Source organism: Ammodytes marinus, assembly GCF_949987685.1.
Source record: "Ammodytes marinus genome assembly, chromosome: 5".
Taxonomy (NCBI): Eukaryota; Metazoa; Chordata; class Actinopteri; order Uranoscopiformes; family Ammodytidae; genus Ammodytes; species Ammodytes marinus.
The window spans coordinates 11958506-11979097 of record NC_137234.1 but is presented as its reverse complement, the minus strand read 5'-3'; the positions used below and the strand labels follow the sequence as shown (position 1 = coordinate 11979097).

The 20592-nt window shown below is 39.2% G+C and overlaps 2 protein-coding genes across 2 annotated transcripts in view; both read left to right on the top strand.

Annotated features, from left to right (window-relative positions):
• The window catches only part of LOC307250853 (cGMP-inhibited 3',5'-cyclic phosphodiesterase 3A-like), a 69972-nt gene extending 64558 nt beyond the window's left edge, over positions 1-5414 (top strand). Inside the window, exons 13-14 of the mRNA XM_080028108.1 lie at positions 298-565; positions 1644-5414. Coding sequence (XP_079884234.1) covers positions 298-565; positions 1644-1954 — 579 coding nt within the window. The 3' untranslated portion in view covers positions 1955-5414. The remainder of the gene's footprint in view (positions 1-297; positions 566-1643) is intronic.
• Positions 5415-8914: 3500 nt separating this feature from the next.
• Positions 8915-20495, top strand: LOC307250674 (solute carrier organic anion transporter family member 1C1-like; the record flags this gene model as incomplete). The annotated part of the gene is made up of 14 exons (XM_080027820.1): positions 8915-9048; positions 11655-11796; positions 12221-12353; positions 13296-13417; positions 13550-13696; positions 13903-14001; positions 14213-14464; positions 14643-14807; positions 17228-17423; positions 18282-18447; positions 19023-19207; positions 19479-19543; positions 19833-19950; positions 20318-20495. The coding sequence occupies exons 1-14, from the start codon at positions 8929-8931 to the stop codon at positions 20493-20495; spliced, it is 2088 nt and encodes a 695-aa protein (XP_079883946.1). The 5' UTR covers positions 8915-8928.
• Between the last annotated feature and the right edge of the window lie 97 nt (positions 20496-20592).

Here is a 20592-nt window from a genome sequence, read left to right as displayed (position 1 = left end):
TGCTCATAAATGTGTGCTCTACAAGTCGCGGGCCGGATTAAATCATCTCGCGGGCCGCATCCGGCCCGCGGGCCGTATGTTTGACACCACTGCCTTAGGGGAACAAATCCATGCTAGGTGTAAAGCAGTCATTGATTGTCAGGCTGTCTGGCTTTAGGACTACTGGTCTATTCCTGTGCCTGAATGACTCTGTTTTTTGTTATACTGTGTTTGGAGAGAAATGTGAATCATGCGATGTCTTGGCTTTCATTCAGCTGATGAGAATTTGAGCACTAATGTGGGTTACGCTGTATTTAGGGAGATGAGGAGTCCAGCCTGGGTCTTCCCGTGAGCCCCTTCATGGACCGGGCAGCACCACAGCTGGCCAAACTCCAGGAATCCTTCATCACACACATCGTGGGGCCACTGTGCAACTCCTACGACTCAGCCAGCCTCATACCTGGGCGATGGGTGGAGCCTAACCCAGAGGCAGAGGAGCCAGAGAGCACAGAGAACGAGACAGAGGAAGATGAGGAGGAGGAAGATACTGCAGGGGATGACACCTCCACCGGATCAGAAGCATCACGTAAGCATTACAGTTTGAAATAAAGCTATAAACCTAAAGTAGAGGCACGAGTGAGAACATGTGGCCGGTTTTGTATAAAAATGTTGCGGTTAGTTTACCATTTATTATTACTTTCTGTAAATTTGATTATACAATGTGATGTATTGCCTGACATTCACCATTTTTTTTAATAATCACATTAAACAATGGTTTCTCTACTGAACAATAGGAAGTAAAGTAGAGCATGTTGTATCTTAGAAATACATCCAGCCTCAGCATTGGATTACAAAGCCACTAATCAGAATTTAGAATCTAATGTTAACTCCTGGGAAAGCCAGAGGGAAGTGATGTTTTCAGAGAGTTTCTATTGTTATGCAACATTGTCATCATCCCCTCCAACTTTCATATTTATTCCAAATAAAAAAATACACATTCAATGAATGCGAAGTCCTCCTGCGATTTCTCAATCTAAAACAGACAATAGTAAGGATAAGGTGATTGTAAAAAAAACTAAATGGAAAAAGAAATCCATTAAAAATCTTGTCTCTAAGATACGTGACACAATACCAGTATCTGACACTGGTTATTGGGAAAAGTTTTGTTTGCACACCATCAATAATGTATTTACTACTTTTAGTTTGATGAGCAGAATAACAGGGAAATAGGGATATAGCTTAAATGGCTATAAAATTGGTGAGTGACACTGGTGGAGGCACTTGGAACTGCTTTTGTATATAATAGTGCAACCCCTGTCAAACACAAAACCATGGGTTAATTGTAAGTCCGGGCATAGAAGGAGGAACGTTTTTAATGACATTTTGAAAGGTGCTCCAAGGAATTTTCGGTTTGTGTTCATTCTTGCACCCTCTTTTGACAAAAGCGGTAGTATTTTTACTACGCCAACTGTAGTTCCTGGGTGAGCATACCCATGACAAAGGCATTAGGGAAAAACTAGATCAAAATAGAATACCTTGCACCCTGATGGTCTTCTTTCAAAAACAAAGTCAACATTTTCCATTGTCAGTTCTGATATATGCAAGACATTCCCAGTTCCCCGTAGCACCTTTAAATAAATTAAAAAAAAACTTTTTTTTAACAGAGGAAGCAGCTTCCAGGAAGAGGAGGAAAGTGTTCTGCCAGATCACCCATCACTTGATGGAGAACCACGAGATGTGGAAGAAGGTGATAGCGGAGGAGGCTCCCAAACAGGGCCAGGGTCAGGCCGAGTCCGCCCATTTAAACAATGTAGCTGAGCCAATCCTGGCCATTCACGAGGAGGAGGAGGAGCCAGGCAGCAGAGAGGAGCTGGTGGAGGGAGAGGATCCAGAGGAGGGAGAGGTAGAGTGGCCTGTGTCTCCTCAGGAAGACTCTGAACCACCAGAGGAACTAGTGGAGGGGGACCCACAGTGAAAACAGCCCAATGGCAAAATAATGGAGTCTGTCAGGGCAAGGACGTGAAGAAGAAGTATTTCTTGTTTTCTTATTATCAACTGACTCCTGTTTTTTTTTGCCAGCACATCACTTAGACACAACACTGTAGATGTTTGGGAAAATGTGTGCCTATACGAAGAGAGAAAAAAAACACACGAAAAAAACAGGGTGGGAAATTTTGTGCATTTACACATTTTATCTGAATATGTGGTTTCACCAAACATTTAAAGGGATATTTCAAAAATTGCAATACATGGACTATTTGTGTACTTTGGGATACAGACTCTTTTGCTACTGTCAAGAGAAGAGGAAGACTGCTTGCACAGACCTCAACCCAATGTGGTAACACAGGACTGCAGACATTTGCTGCCAATTTATACATAATTATTTTCTGAATGCAATTATATATAAGACATCACAGTTACTTGTACTTGTGTTTTCAATTTTAGCAAGAGTTTTTTGAGGTCTCACACGGGCCATAATATGTTTTTTTTTCTATATATGGATTATAAAGGGAGTCAATCAAATGAGGAACATCGGCGTATCTTTCTTCCTTTCAAACGTCTGCCAAAATTAATCACTCTTCCATAGGCTTTAGCGTATGAAATCAAACAATTATACATTTTATGTTCTACATTTGCTGCCAAATTAAATACTTTGTACCTTTAATTTAAGGAAGGAGACGTGATGCTCCTCACACTCTGTCTATATGTGTGTGTGTGTGTGTGGTCGGTATATGTGTGTGTTTGTGTGTTTGTGTACATCTGCGTGTTTAAAGCAGTACACTCAAATGCACAATATTTCTGCAAAGGACATAAATGATAAATTCAGCAGATCACAGGTTGTATGTGCCATCTCCGGATTTCTATTCCAAGGTAATTATAGTCATTAAAGGGTTTCAAATGTTGTAGTCTAGAGGCCTTCACTGACAAAGCAATAGTGGGTTGAAGGCCAAAAAATGGAATGCACAGTACACAGAACATACACAGAACCAAAGTGTTAGGAGAATATAAGGTCAAAAACAGCAGACACACACACACACACACACACACACACACACACACACAGTTAACCATACATTACATTATAACGAAGAAGAAAGTATCCTCTCTTTAACCAACAAAAAAAAATCCATTTGCATAAGTAGACTAAGAAATACAGTTTCCATCTTTCAATTGATGACTATCTGACTGTGTTTGGACTCAGAGTGTGATGTATCAGACGGTCCTCATGATGTAAATACCTGCAAATGATACTGACCTTTAACCCTCAGGAAACCATCAACAGTTAACATATATGAAGTCAACATGTGTACCACCCGTGAGGACCGTGATAACAAATGCAGGGATAGTAAGCTAGTTTGATAAAATGTTTATACAAGGCTCAGAACAATGCTGAACTTTATGTGACAGTTGAACAACCCTGTAAAGTAGACTTTTCAGTAATGGCCAAGATGACAGTGATGGAAGTAGTGTGTGTTTCACTCTTACCCAGTGTTCTGTCACTCACATTTAGTCCATGTGAGTTGTGTGGGCCATTGCTTTTTTGGAAAATAAATGCAATCAGTAACCCAACGTGATTACATGAAAACATGACATGGTTGCAACAAGAGAGAGAATTGAAGACTTCACTCACATTCGATCACATGACTTTCATCTGAGAAATATAGCAATGAGGTAGAACAATTACATTTCAAATGCTACAGTACCTTGAGTAGGATGCAAAATAATTCCTTTGCTTTAATAATTTCACATTTACATAGAAAACATGTTTGACAGACCCCTAAGTAGATATTTTGCTGAAAAAGTAAAGTGCCCTGCTACACTGACTTTGCAGGTCAACTTTGTGTCACACATACGTGCAGTGAGGCAATATGTAATGAATCACCCACTGCTAATCTTGTCCAGTTCTTATGACCTACATGCACATCTGAATCTGGGACTGCAGCTTAGGGCACACCAGTTGAGGATAATTGCTTGCCTCACTGGTCAGAGAGGGGAAAGACACACAGTCAAGTAACACACAGTCCTATCACTAAATCAGAACAACATTCATTATTTTTGTTTTGCCTCTAATGCCCATGTTGTTGCCTTAAACATTGTATATTATAAACAACACACCTGCTGTTTTCTGTACGTTGCCTGCAAGTCATCCCTTATAGGCCTTGTTCATAATAACGGTTCATAATAACTGATGAGACATCAACAATGTTATATGGGGAAGTTATTCAATGCAATATAATTATATATACTACTAAAGTGGTCCAGAATGAGAAAAGAAGGCGCTTTTTATAATTTGTCATCATTCAATGGGATGATGTTGCATCCATTTGTAGTTTCCAGGTTGTAGAATTACATAATAACATAAACTGAAACTCTCCAAAGCACTGGCTTTGTGAATATATTCAAATATAGTAAAGACAGAGTGTGTGTGAGTGAGCAAGTTAGTGTGTGTGTCTGTGTCTATGTCTATTTGAATTATTCCATTTAATGTGACCCTAACCTGTATTTGGCTATAGCTTCTACTGTTGAGAAGAGAGGGTGGTGCTAATTTTACATACAAGTAGAGGTGGGTAAATGATGCAGCCAGTAGTTTCTTCAATTATTCTCAGATACTCAGATGAAATTGTTATTGGCTGAGGGTCATATAGAATATTTTTCCTTGTGCTTCCTTTTTGATCCGCCAATGACTTAGCCGGCAGGTCACTCCTCACTGGTAACAGCAGCATTCATCACACATGGTCCCTTGTCTTTAAGGGGGATGGGATCTGTTCACTAAGTTAGTATACTAGTGAGCAATTTTTTTTTGAGTGGATTATGTATGCATTTTGCCCCTTGTCACATCCTTCTTGAGTCTGTACTTGCATTTGAGCTGGTTGAGTAGATCAGTTTTGATAGTGTATTTTTCACATCTTAATTGGTTTTATTTTAGTGTCATACTTATCCACACGTGTAGCATAATTGTAACCATGGGAACCAAACAAGCTTTAAAATGATGAAAAAAAGAGAAATTAGTATTTTTATATAGTTGAAACATGGTTAAATAATTGCTTTTTCTTCACACTAGTAACTTGCACTTATACCACATGTAATACACAAAGACGAATATGTCAACATACACAGTATTTGTGAAAAGTTAAAAAAAATATAATAATAGTAATTTTCTTGCAGGTTGATGCTCCATTTTGTACAATATACATATATGCTGTACAGTAAAGACATTTTAAAACTACAAAAACTCTTTTAGATATACATTATTTATTTTTACCATTTTGTAATTTAGACACTATACTGTAGCTTCAATATTGCCAGACTTACTGGAAGTGCCTATATTGGTATTATGTATCATACAGTGAATATATTTGAAGATCATTAGAAGTTGTCACAAACTGAACCATGTGGATGTTGTAATGTGAATACATTGAATTACAAGACTATAATTTCTGTGATATCCCTGTGTCTGTGTTGTGTTATTTTTTTTATTCTTTATTTAGAATCTGCTTTATATTAAAAATGAATGGGGTACTTCGCCACAAAATATCATTGGAGGTTTTAGGTGCAGCTTTTTTTCATCAGGACCATCTCAACTATTAAAGAAAGATAGTTTTGTCAATTTCCTCATCATTTGAAAGTGTTCTTTAAGTGCAATTTTCCAAAATGAGGTTACTGTGTAAAACAGTTTAGAAACAAGCCACATTTCTATTCTATAATTTCTCTTTGAGCAGAGATTGATAATGTCAGTCATTGTTTTATTAAATTGAGGGTATATTAAATATGTACATTTCCTTTGGGAACTATGGATGTATTTGGCCTGTGAAGTATTTAAATAACTTCAGTTGACCGGCAGTTGTGAATTATTCCCTCTTTAGAATGAAGCTAAAGGAAGCCCAAATGATTAGCCTGTAGCATGTAATGTGTACAGCTTTCATGGAACAAATAATTAGCAGACATAAATGCGTTTTCTTGGCGCATCACGTGTGTTTTCATTGTGAACACATGTCTCCTTCCGGTGTTAGCCTACAAACACGCTGCTTGCTCTCCGCTGTCGAGTCGGTGAGTTCATTACAAGAGGATCATTTAATGCGGGACGGGTGACAGCCTGGACTCTTCTTCCCTCCATTTGATAAATTATATAATAAGAAATTTGAGATGACGCATTAGGGGAACGGTGGAAGTTCCGAGTTGTGTAAGTATCATGATGTTCTTTGTTATAGAAGATTTTCTGTCAGTTTCCTGCACATTTTCTTTATTTTCGTGGCAAGAACTGAGAGAAATTGCAAAAAAAAAAAAAAAAAGACAATAATCCAATTGGTTGATCGAAAATATCAACCTGGAAACACTTAACCAGTGCAGGCAGTATGTAGACACTGTAGAAACAAACAAAAAAATCTTCTCAGTAGAGTAGGCTATGCATTGATTAATTTACCTGTGTGCATGTGCTATTGTCAATAATTCAACAGATTCGACGTGAATGACTTCGCTATATGTCATAGGCAGAGAATATTTTTTTTTATCTGACGTTGCGCTTCTGGGATTTTAACTCCAAAGGCATTTCTCCGCCAGCAGCAAGCACTTGTGGATTAATCGTCAAGTCAATTTACCTTGATCACGAAGACTTTTCAGGACAGTGGATCACTTTTGATGATAAAATCAGAAAATGTATTTTATAAATGTGTATGGAGGTAGGCTATATCGGTCCATTATCAAAACATTGCAGGTCCCAAACTTGGCATGAAGAAGGCTCGTCTTCAATTAAACTGTGTCAGCAATATTATATTCAGCTCATCATGAGATGAGTGGGACTTGGCTTCACCCACTTGAATACCGGGGAAGTGCTCCACTCATATTCATAAAGCTCTCCCCTCCCTTCTGTATTGACTTAAATGGGCAGTAATGTGTAATAGTGACTCTGGAGAGGAGCAGGCCTGCCCAGACAAATGACTGGGCCCCTGAAAAGGTCCAGTCATTGGGCCCCCTTTACTCATACTGAACTTGTATCAGTGCATGATGCGCTTATTCATACATAACACATACCTGTACACAGGGCCGGTTCTAGCCAGTTAGATTAGGGTGGGCTACTGGAAATAATAGTGGGCAGAGATACCGACGGAAATTTTTTGCCCTTGCAAGATCTCTGCACCTGCTTTTTGGCACATTTACTGTAACATTTACTGTAATGTAAGCTTTTAGACACACCAATGCTGTAGGGGGGTTTTACCATGATAGCACTGCTACCAGAAGCTTTCCTTATCAGTATAACAACCATCTGCCACCTTCGTTTAAAGGCTAAATATTCAATTTTCAAACTTTCTTAGAAAATAATAGATAAAATATACAGAATAATTTGCAGAACACCCTCACATAGACACCTCAAAACTTGATGAAATATCACAGTATCTCTGAATTGAAAATCCACTTCTGCTGGCAGAAATACTGATATTAAGGAATTTTCCGGCAGTCTAAAGCCCTTGACAGTTCCGTCTTTTTTCCCTTTCTTTTCTGGTACCCTGATTTATGTCCAGGTCCTGGCATCACTGAACATGCTAGGTTAGCTTGCTCATCATCAATATAGCTAACACTGGTTTTGGTTGAAAAACGTCCCATGATATTTTTAGTTTTTCAATATAAAATGTGATATATTTTACCGAAGCAACAATGAATAAAATGTTTTCTTTTATTATAGAAAGTTATCTTGCGAATATAGCGTCCATAATAAAGGTTGGCTAAGTTAGGTCATCTGCAAAAAAAAATAAAAAATAAATAAATACAATTTTTTTCTCTCTCTGGGCCCCCCCTGGTGGCTGGGCCCTAGAAAGCTTTCCCACTTTCTACCCCTTATGGGCGGCCCTGGGGAGGAGGCAGTACAATTATGCAGAGGAAAATCCAATTATCAGCTTTTGGAGTAAAATCTTTTAGAAGATTGCTTACAACAATCATCCTAATATATGCCAGGTTTATTTATTTTTTAATGCAGACTAGAGAAGAATGCAGGTGAGTATTACAGATACGCTGTGCCCAAACTCTGTTCATCTGAATGTCTATACAGGTGAGATGAGCATGAAAGCCTTCATGTCATCAGCTACAGCCAATTTTTTTATTTTCTTTTTGTATTCCAGTGTTCGTAGTATGGGAGTTGTCATGTCGCTGAATAAGCAATCTGGCTTTTAGCACAGCTCTGCTGTTCGTACTGCTCTTCTCTCACTGGTTCTATGTCTCTTTGTCATCCTGACGTCATTCACAAGCACCAGCCAAACCACAGAGATAATGCAAACTTTAGTAATCTTTTCAGAATCAAAACAACTCTCTCTCTCTCTCTCTCTCTCTCTCTCTCTCTCTCTCTCTCTCTCTCTGTCTCTTTTTGGTCTTACTCACGTTTGTTGACTTTTATCCCCATCCTACAGTAGATGGCTTTTATTCAGAATATTTTTTTATTTGACTCTTAAATGGGACATAACCGTGGTGCAAAAATTCCAATTACAAAAAGAAAGAATGTTTCTGTTGAACTTAGCGCAACACTAACATTTCTCATGAAAATGTACAGCCCGTCACTTTTTCGTCACACATTTATCTGTCACTCATCATTGGGTTCTATGATTCCTTCACCTTTTCTGAAAAGCTCTCTTTAGAATGATACTATGTCTTTGGTGGGAATGAGGATTGTGTTGTCTTTATACTACAAAGGACATATAAAGACAGGTCCTCGTAGCTTTCTTGAGGTTGTTAATGATGTTAACATGTATGTGTATTTAAACCTGTATTTATTGTACTTGCAGAATAATTCGGGCATACAAGTATTTGCTAACTTAGTTTAGTCTTTCTCTAAGCTCTTCATCAACTTTCATACATTTTCTCTTTCTGACGGTTTGAAGTAACCAATTTCTAAATCTGAATTCCTTCCAACAGGTGTGAGTTAGGAAAAGCCACGGAAATGGTCTATAGAGAACCCATTATCTCATGCAAGGTACAGAGGCTGCCCAGATGAAAATGGACAACAAAGCTATGGGCAGCTGGAGTCTGGACATCAACCCTACCTCCTCCTCCGCAGTGAAGAACTCCTGTCACCCCAATCTGAAGGTACTGTCCTCCATTTCAGTCAAAACTTGCATGTTGTTGTAAAGGGCTTTCCTATTGGTAGGATGAAAACTGTGTCCGTGGCCATTTATTTTCATGTTTTTCATGAAGACGATACAAAACTATGCAGCATTTGAGAAAAATAGTATATATGAATAAATATCAAACTTAGAAATACTTTTATTGCTAGGATCACCTTGTCGAGTCTTGTGGTTAAGGGTTTGCACATGCAAAAATGGACTGGAATAAAATATATATGAAAAACACATTTTCTATCGATAAAACAATGATTCTTTGACAACTAGCTGAATAAAGACATTTCATTTGTCCTCTGTGGTTTGTTGATGTTATTCATCAATGTTTAAATGCCTACTGAAAGTCTGAGTTGGGCATACTGGTCAGCCTAGTTGCCCACACAAGGTGTTGAGTGTAGCAGCTCTCTTTGGACTAGGAGATTAGGGTGCTGTGAAAATCCTGAGTCAAAATGTGTGCTTCAGCAAAGAGTTGAGAATGGAGGGTCTGTAGTCTACCTCTTTATTGGATTAAGAAGCATATTTGACATTTAAAAAGCTGCTTAGTGAAATACTTGTGCAACTGCAAACAACATTAATATGGAATTCCAGTCATGCTGCCCTTTAGTCATTAGTTTGTCATAATCCTAAAACGAACCTCTGAGTGTGGTGCTTTTGATAAAACATGTACTTGTTTATCCAGAGATAGTTTGTATTCCCTTTCTTGTAGCATGCGCATGTTGCTAATATTCACAGCAGCATTACACATATTTGCCTCGTGCAGATTAGGATTGTTCTACATACTGTAGATGTATTCTACCTCACATGCAAATATCATGAGATAAAGCATGTGACATACTTCTTGTGGAAAGAGGTTTCATCTTTCAGTTTTTTTTCACTTCATTTCCAACGTGAGATTTACCTCCCAGTTTTGAGAAGATTAAAAAATAAATTGAAATGTACAATATTGGGCTAAATATTTGAAAAATATTGACAACAAGTCACATTTTAATATTTGTAATATTAAACCTTAAATTTAGTATATATTAGCTCCTTATTTGTACATTTGTAAAATAATTAAAGATTAAGTTTTGGAATAGATTTTTTTATTATTTTCCTCCCATACCATTTCACATTTCAAAAAGTGGTGAAGGTAAATGGAAAAATGTCAATGCCAGGATAATGGTTTTATGTTATAATGTAATATAATGCTTCCTACAAAAGCATTATATTCAAATGACATATTTTCTGGTAGAAATGGCAGTTATGTACTGAACATTAGAATGAAGCCTGTGCTTGTATTAAGAGATGTATTAATCAGATACAGACCGCCCGGGTGGTTGCCATAGCTCCCTCTTAGCGCCTCACACAGATTGGAACATGTTCTTCCCTTCTCTCTGCAAAACCATGTTAATGGATTCTACTGCTACAAAGTGAGACTTTAAGTAAGATACAATGAAGATAACTGTTAATTAAGTCAAATTAGTGCTGATTTTAATTTATTCATATTAAAATAGTATTACACAGTATCTCTGGAAAGTCAGAGAATTCTTGCATCTTGCTCCGCTGCATTCTGATAGGACAAGTTCTGGGTCACAGACGAAAGCGGTTACAGTTCACATGACTTAAAGATTGTGGTCATTTCCGAGGTGTAAAATCCAAGCTCTTTGGAACAACTACTATAGTAGGCTACTGCTGCAAGATCTTGCGTCACTGAGATTTCAATAAACACACTGGATTTTCGAGCCACTCCAACAGATTACTAAGCCTGGCTCTGGCTGTCAAGTTCATTACTCATGTTGTTCAGGATCTGCTTCTGATTAGGGATTTCTCTGTTTCTTTGGGCTGCCGTAATCGAAGAGCTAATATTACCCATGGTGTACCCAGCGGCTCTACTTTAATTTCTATTCACTTGTAAAGGTATGATCTAAACATCTGCAGAAATACTGCAATGCTATAAAAAATAAAAATACTACATAATCCAGATGTTTTAAAGTAACTACAATGTGTTTCTGTTAATACTACAGCCTATAAGATAATACGACCGAAACATTAAACTTTTTTTTTTTTATATTAAGTGGATTATATGTGCAAATATTCCCCAAAAGTAACTGGCTCCAGCTTCTGGAAGGTTATTATATTTGCAGTAGTTTAGATGTTCTATGATTGTATGTTTTATATATTCTGCTTTTTTGCAGAAGGTTATGCTGCATGTCGGTCGGTCAGTCAGCTCATACTGCAGGGTCTGTGTCCTAGTGGGATTGGCTTCTCCATCAATCTTGCCTCGCTTTACCTCAACTGTAATCCTTCCTTTGTTACTGACTGTCAGTGTCCACAGGTGGCTTAGCAAAAGGAGGGAGCTCATTGCAACTCCAGGGCCCAAGCTTCACCAGCACATTGTCAGCTTTGCTTCTGCAAAATTCTATGTGCAGATTGTGCTCTAATGATGTTTGGCTGCTGTGTTTCTACCAATAATGTAATCTATATTAATAATATGATTTAAAATGATAATAATACAGGTATTTTCAAATTAAAATGTAGAGGAGAGAGCACCACCTCGTTTGACAGTTTCTATCTTCTTTTTCTGTATCTCTGTAGATGTTCCTTGCAGCCTTGTCCTTTGCCTACTTTGCTAAGGGTTTATCTGGCAGCTACATGAAGAGCACAATTACACAACTAGAAAGGCGATTTGAGCTCCCAAGTTATCTGATGGGCATCATAGACGGGAGCTTTGAAATAGGTGAGCTTCCATTCAATTCCATTTTCTCTATTTGTCTCCCGATTTACTGTTTACTGTTCTTCCACGTTTTCAAGCATGTAGATGCTTATAAGGAAGGCTAGAATATTTACTCTTTGCTTTGAATAGTTACTGGACGCATACCTAATTGACTCATTATGATCAAAAATGTAAACACATTTATTCCTTACATGTTGTGAAACCACAGTTTGCAGTGACCGATATACAGTTCGTAGGACAAGCAAACATGTTGACAAATATTATTGAGCCCGTCTCAATCCAGTGAAAGGACATACAGCATTCCTCAAAGTTTTTACGTCGAAAGACAGATTAACAATATGCAGACTTTCTCAACATAACACTAGGTCTCATATTTAATGTCTGTGACTCATACCAATCTCTCTTACTGATCATCCCCACCCTGTAGGGAATTTGTTGGTCATTGCCTTTGTTAGCTATTTCGGTGCCAAGCTCCACCGGCCCAAGATCATAGCAATCGGATGTGTCCTGATGTCTTTTGGGACCTTCTTGATCGCGATGCCTCATTTCAGCGCTGGTCGGTAGGCAATTTATTTTGATTTTAGACATCAAGTACCATAAGCACAACATTGTCAAAGTATTTATTGCGCTTGGAAAATGTAGCCACTGATGTGTTTGTGCCTCACATTGTGCTTCACATCCAGGGGCGTAGCACCAAATTCTGGGCCCCTATACAAAAAGTCCGGATGGGCCCCCTGAACGGCGGTCTTACAATACACACGGCTCTCTGAGCCAGACAACTCCACAATATTTCATTTGATGAATGACCAAATCATTACTTTTAGCAGTGTTTCTCCCAGAAAATGTCTTAATGAAGGTGGTCACTGGCCAGTGTCGCCGCGGCTGGCCAGTGTCGCCGCGGCTGGGGATATTTTGCTCAAAGATACCAATGCGCACTATAAAAATAAACAACTGTTTATTTGAATACGAAAATACAACACACACTGACCTTACAGTTGTGCATGGCCATCACTCTCATGCATTCATCAGACTTTTCTCTGCGCTGTCTGAGCTGATAGATACGTTGTGTTGCCACAGTGATGTGGAGTCTTAAACTGTTCTAGCTTTGCCAGCACTTATTTCTGTACAGCTAAATATCCCCATAGAAACATCGCTGCGTTTATTTTCGCCACCAGTTCAATTCATTGTCGGCTTGCTCCTGCTTATTCTCCCGCACACATGCCTTAGTCATGCGCAGGCCCCTGATCTCCTTGCAAGGTTCAGGGGAGAAAAAAGCCAGTCAATTATTTATTTTTTTGGAATGGCATTGTTCAGGGCCTTCGAAGATCGGGGCCCCACATTTAACTTGTTAAAAAAAAAAAAAAAAAAAAAAAAATTGTTGATGGGCCCCCCCACAACTGTCACACTTTCCCCCGCAGTCCGTCGGCCCTGTTCACATCTAACGATACCCGACGCTTTCTCCCTTCCCTTGTTTAACAGTCACATTGGTATTTTGTACGCAGCTACAAGATCGAAACATCCTTTAGATCTTCAGTCAATTTAACCAGTAACCTCTCTCGGTGTCCAGCAAGCTCACCTGAGTCCACCAGGGCAGGTGACAGGCCCTCTATACTGCCCTCTAGAGGTAAGATTAGAAGTACAATCCTTACTGTGCTTAGTAAAACACATCACTTGTCTCCTTATGATATAGAAAAATGTAAAGTAGAAATAAAGAAAGGCATATATGGATTTATATGCAATGAATTTGTAGCTGTAGGCTGTGAGCGGGAATCCAGTGTTTCCATGTGGATCTACGTGCTGCTTGGAAATGTCCTGCGTGGGATTGGAGAGACTCCAGTGCAGCCTTTGGGAATCTCCTATATAGACGATTATGCACAATCCGAGAATGCTGCCCTCTATATTGGTACTGCACCTTACTCACTGTCAATGTCAGTAGCTTTGACAAAAACTATATATTGCAAATTATTATGTAATCTACAGTAACAAATACATAATTGTAATCTTCCTAAATAAATCCTAATACATTCAACCCAAACATTGGATGGCATGTTTTTTAGTAACTGTTAAACGTAGTAAAATGAAAATATCCCTCTTTGTTGTATATTTTAGGATGTGTCCAAACCTTATCAATTATTGGTCCGGTCTTTGGCTACCTGCTGGGGTCGCTGTGTGCCAAAATATATGTTGACATCGGCTATGTGGACATGGGTGAGTAAGCTGTCATCTGACTAATTAACTCAAATGACTTAAATGACAATGTAGTCCTGATAAATTGTTCAGGCTTGCTCAATGCACTCTCTGTGGAGAAGATGAATTTGGAACAGGCAACATCCAAGTAGGAAACATACCTTATGAAGCTGTTGTAAACCCTTTCTTATGTCCGACATAGTCTGCTGACAGGGTTTGTATCTGTTTGCAGAGACGGTGACTATCACCCCTAGTGATGCCCGCTGGGTGGGGGCATGGTGGCTGGGTTACCTCATCGCTGGCACCATCACCCTCATGTCGGCTGTTCCTCTCTGGTTCCTGCCCAAATCACTGCCCATGCCGGTGGATAAACACGACACCAGCTGCACTCCAGAACACACCAGGTTCATCAAAGATTCCCCCTCCACCATGGAGCATAAGTTCAGGCCTGAAGAGCCGGCAAATTTACATCAGATGGCCAAAGGTATGATTGTGATCACACTTGTAGGTTGTAATGTGTGTGAAAAACGAATGTTGATTATTTGCATCACAATTTGTATACGAAATCTTTAGGGATGTTCTAACTTTTGAATTAAATACAACACAAAAGACAAGCTCATTTAAAGAGGGTTTAAATGGTATTCATACACTTCCCCACACAGAGTTTGTGCCCACCTTGAAGAGTCTCCTGGGAAACCCTGTGTACATCATCTACTTATGCGTGACCATCATTCAGTTCAACTCTCTCATCGGGATGGTCACCTACAAACCCAAATACATTGAGCAACATTATTCCCTGTCTGCATCAAGAGCCAATTTTCTCATGGGTGAGCAGACTATTACAATAATTCATAGTGCCTATTTTGTTCAAATGATTTGTCATTTCCTCTTTGTAGATGCGACACAAGCTCGTCGAGACCCCATGTTGCTTCACTGAAAGAAAGGCATTTGATATGCAAGGGCATGTGAGCCGGGGTGGACATCATGTGTGTTTCATGAGCTACCATTTGATTAATATTTTATGCTATAACTTCCACATCCTTCCTACGTAAATGCAGCAGCTCCCAAATGAAAACAAGGCTCACCGCAATCGTTGCACATTCTGAGATGACGAACCTTGATTTAAAAAAACACACAAATTAGTCGGTCAACCTGATAGACTTACTACTTAATACTTACTCAATGATGAGAATACGTTCCACATCCTCTCAACCATCAAACGTCCCTTTCAGCTTTCACCACATGACTTCAAGCTCACTTTACATTAAATATGAATGCGAGTTCTTTGACATGAATGAGCATTCAGACTTTGATTCCTTTTAGGGTGCAACATTGTCTGTGTATGTGGCATGCAGCCTCCACCACTTTAAAGGTGCCCGTCTCATAACTGAATAAACAAACTTCCCTCATAGGAAAATTGGATCCCTAGAAAACTGTTTGAAGTTACACTGTGTACAAAATGTTTAGGCAGGTTGTATTTTTGAGGATTAATTTTATTATTGAACAACTACAGTGCTCTCGGTCAATCCAAAATGTTAAAGAACCTAAACCTGAATGTTTACGAAAGTAAAAGTGAGGTTTTGTCTTTCTTACGAGAATATATATTTATGTTTTGCTATTATTAGGCAACTATTAGTATGCAGAATTATTCTGCTACTAAATTAAAAAACGAAAATGTTCCCATCTCACTTGTTTATTTTCATCTGTTAAAGTGAGAATAATAAAACAACTCAAAATTTAAAAAAAAAAAAAAAATCGGTGACCAATATAGCCACGCTTCTTTTTAATAACTGTCACAAGCCTTCCATTCATGGAGTCTGTCAGTTTCTTGATCTGTTGACGATCAACTTTTTGTGCAGCAGCAACCACAGCCTCCCAGAAACTGTTCCGAGAGGTGTACTGATTTCCTTCACTGTAAATATCCCGTTTAAGCAGGGCCCACAGGTTCTCAATAGGGTTTAAGTCAGGGGAGGAAGGGGGTCATGTCATTATTTTTTCATCCTTAAGGCCTTTACTGGCTAGCCATGCAGTTGAGTACTTCGATGCATGTGATGGAGCATTGTCCTGCATAACAATCATGGTCTTCTTGAAAGATGCAGAAACTGGCAGTAGGTTTGGGAGTTGATTTTGAGGCCATCTTCAACCCGAAAAGGTCCAACTAGCGCATCTTTAAAGATACTAATAGTTGCCTTTAAAGATGAGCTAGTTGGACCTTTTCGGGTTGAAGATGGCCTCAAAATCAACTCCCAAACCTACTGCCAGTTTCTAGAAGATACTTTCTTCAAGCAGTGGTACAGGAAAAAGTCTGCATCTTTCAAGAAGACCATGATTGTTATGCAGGACAATGCTCCATCACATGCATCGAAGTACTTAATTGCATGGCTAGCCAGTAAAGGCCTTAAGGATGAAAAAATAATAACATGACCCCCTTCTTCACCTGACTTAAACCCTATTGAGAACCTGTGGGCCCTGCTTAAACGGGATATTTACAGTGAAGGAAATCAGTACACCTCTCGGAACAGTGTATGGGAGGCTGTGGTTGCTGCTGCACAAAAAGTTGATCGTCGACAGATCAAGAAACTGACAGACTCCATGAATGGAAGGCTTGTGACAGTTATTGAAAAGAAGGGTGGTGGCTATATTGGTCACAAATTTTTTTTTTTTTACATTTCGGAAATTTTTATTTGTAAATTGAGTTGTTTTATTATTCTCACTTTAACAGATGAAAATAAACAAGTGAGATGGGAACATTTTCGTTTTTTTATTTAGTTGCAGAATAATTCTGCATACTAATAGTTGCCTAATAATAGCAAAACATAAATATATATTCTCGTAAGAAAGACAAAACCTCACTTTTACTTTCGTAAACATTCAGGTTTAGGTTCTTTAATATTTTGGATTGACCGAGAGCACTGTAGTTGTTCAATAATAAAATTAATCCTCAAAAATACAACTTGCCTAAAAATTTTGCACACAGTGTAGAAAGCTACCCTAAACGTCAATGTTTCACTGTTGTTTTTTACAGCGGCAGGGCCCATAATTTTGTTAACAAAAACATTTTAGTCCTACGTTTGGTTCCAGGTGCCATTTGCTTTGATTTAAGATGATAGATGTATTCAATACTAAGAACTACATGTAGAGATGTTTTGTAAACTAACTGCAGGCTCTGAAAATGTAAACAAATCCTCCTCCTCTGAAACTGCATAGTGCACCTTTAAGATTCTTTTGTATTCTGCCGTTTGGTTAGGTGTGATCAACATCCCGGCTGTGGCCCTGGGGATGTTCTCTGGAGGGGTTGTCATGAAAAAGTACAAGCTTGGCATCATGGGAGCAGCTAAACTGGCCTATGGGACCTCACTGATGGGCTTCCTACTGTCGCTCTTTTTCTTTGCCATGGGCTGTGAGAACTCCAAGGTGGCGGGGGTCACAGTTTCATACACCGGGTATGTGATGTCTGGATAGGTTCTTAGTCTAAAGGCCAGGACACACCAGTCCGACTTGTTTCTACTTGTTCCGACTACGCAAAAAATGGAGTCGGCCGTTTCAGGAAGCTCCAGGCTTCCCGTCGCGGCCAGAGAACACACCAAACTGACTGCTGACTTTCCGTACGCTCTGTTGCTTGCGCGGGACGTAATGTCTCCATAACAGCAGGCGGCGCTAATCTGTATTGTGGCCCGAAAAAATACGAAAGCCGGAAATGATGGGACAGCTCTCTAGAGCATAAACATAGATAGAAATACGTATTTATATTTATGGACCATAAGAGCACAATTTTTAGCAGAGAGTGTCGAGCATGGTGTCGAGCAGTCAACAAGGGTTGATGCATGTGAGTACTCTCAAAACGAAACGAACAAACACATTAAAACGATGGCTAGCTGTTGTTAGCTATTTGTGCTACCCGCCTCACTTCCGGGCTTCACTGATTCGCTAGCCCTCCACCAATCAAATTGCTCCAAATGAAAGACGGTCGGCTGCCGATTGAACATGTTCAATCGGCTCAAAACAAGCCCGACGACCTCTACGTCGGCCGACGTCACGGCACACACCAAACAGATTCGTCTCCCGACCCCCTATCGACTCAACGACGGCGATTTTCGGGCTGGTGTGTCCTGGCCTTAATAGGTAACATCCAGACGGTGAATTCTTCAAATAATTATTCCAACTAACACACTTCCTAGGGGTTTCTTTTATGTGTTTGTGTTCATATTCCATGGACAGTGACGGTCGCGGCTTCTTGTTTGATACATTCTGCATACCAGCTGTCAATAATATATGCATTTTCTTCATTCTGTCACTTGCAGAGCGGAAGGATTGTCTTACAGTGAGCCTTCTCTCCTCTCTGACTGTAATTCGGCTTGTCTGTGCTCGAGCAGGGAGTGGGACCCAGTGTGTGGAGAGGACGGGATCACCTATGTGACTCCGTGCTTGGCCGGATGCACCTCCTCCACCGGCTCTGGCAGAAACACGGTCAGACATAAATCTCAGTATAGTAACTATTACTTAAAGGTGCACTATGTAACTTTGGGTGAGTCAGATAAAGTGAACATTTTCTAAGTTATACTCTTATAACTGATTAAACAAACTTCCCTCACAGTAAAATTTGATCCCTAGAAAACTGAAAAAGTTACTGTTTCACTGCTGTTGTTTAAAGCAGCAGGGCCCACAGTTTTTTTTTAAAGTTTGGTTCAAGGTGCCTCAAAATAATTTAGTTTTGATTTATCATGACATAATTATTCAATACTAATTCAATTACATGTTGAGTAAATATGTTTGGTAAACTAACTGCAGGCTCTGCAAATTTAAAAAAATCCTCCTCCTCTGAAACTGCATAGTGCACCTTAACACATGCTTCACAATATTTATGCCAACTTGCTGTTTTAAATCGTATCATGCAACAGTTTTTGTTGCTGCTCAGTAATGTATACGTATGCAAATTTGATTATATTGACATGACTATATTCACCTGCACGTGTTTCCTGTTGTGCTGCGGCTCGTCATCTATCATCGATGAATTTGTTGTTTTCTTTTTTTTGGTTTGTTAGATATTTGACAATTGCAGGTGTGTAGCGCAGGCTGATATCCAAGCAGGCAACATGACGGCCACCCTGGGCCAGTGTCAACAAAGGGACAGCTGTGAGAAAATCTTTCCTTACTTCCTGGCTCTGTCTGTCCTCAGCTCCTTCATCATCTCTCTTGGGGGAACACCTGGCTTAGTGCTGCTTGTCAGGTATGTCTGCGACCTCCATTGTGGAAGCATTGATCAGAAAAAATGGATCCCTTCTTACATATGATGAAGTATCATCAGTGGATATATTCCATAAATAAGTGAAAATTGTCAGAAATAAGAAGTTTGCATAAAAGAGTACTTTCTACTTTTGTACTTTACAGCATCCTATCAATGTTATGCATATTCGTAGCATTTTGTGACGACTTTCCTTGAAGCGGTGCAAGGCTTAATAAGTCTGTAATCACTGCCTTTTTACTTATTCTTTCTATAGATGCATTAAGCCTGAGCTGAAATCCCTTGCTCTTGGAATCCACATGATGGCAACTCGTACCCTCGGTGAGAACCATCTTTGGTTATTCTCTACATAACGGTCTACTTCAGTGTGAATTACAGGTGCACAGAAATGTCCTTAAAAGCTGACATTCAGCAGACTGCATGTTGGAGTGAGCTCATTAAACGTTTCTCAACAGTTAAAGGATAATGCTGTAAGTTAAAATAGCAGTATTATGAGTATAAAAGTAATTGGAGTTTTTTCATTTTAGAAGTGTGATGGATATCTCATCTCAAAGCAACACTATTTTAGATATTTGCTTGAATAACCTTTTTTATTTAAATTGCACAACAGCTGGAATACCTGCCCCTATATACTTTGGAGCCATTATTGACACAACGTGCCTCAAATGGGGATACAAGATGTGTGGGGGAAGAGGAGCATGTAGAATATATGACACATCATCTTACAGGTAATCGGACTTGTGGGTCTTTTTATTATCAAACTCTGTCTAAACATCCCCTTCTGCCCAAAATAAGACAACTTTGCTAATATTTATATATCTGAATAACAGTAGACAATATGAAAAATGGAAGTAAAAAGCATTGAAGGGAAGCACTATTTGAACAACCTTAAGAAGACATTTTAAAATCTGCTAGTGTTTTGCTATTGTAATGGGCAGCAACATCCATATTATAACTATAAGACTTGCATCCTGACTTGCAATGTGAATATTAAAAAAATAATAATAATTGTGATGATCCCTCAGGGGCATGAAGCTTGCCTCTTTTCCCAGTTTGTTGTCTAAAAGTATTGTTCTCTTCTTCTTTTTTTTGCAGGAGAGTGTACCTGGGCCTGGCATTGGGCTTGAGGACAGTCTCCTTCTTCCTTTGTATTCCAGGCTTTGCGCTACTCAAAAGACATATTAAGAGGGAAGAGAAAAAAGTTCTGACCAATGGGAGCGCAGAGTTGGAGTCACTAAGGAAAGAGGAGAACTGCTCCATAAACTGTGAGTAGGTCATACTGGCCTTGGACTGCAATCCTGAAATGCACTCATTAAGCCTTGGCACAACCTCTTCTCTGCTGACTCGGCTCCACGGATCACCTCGGATGT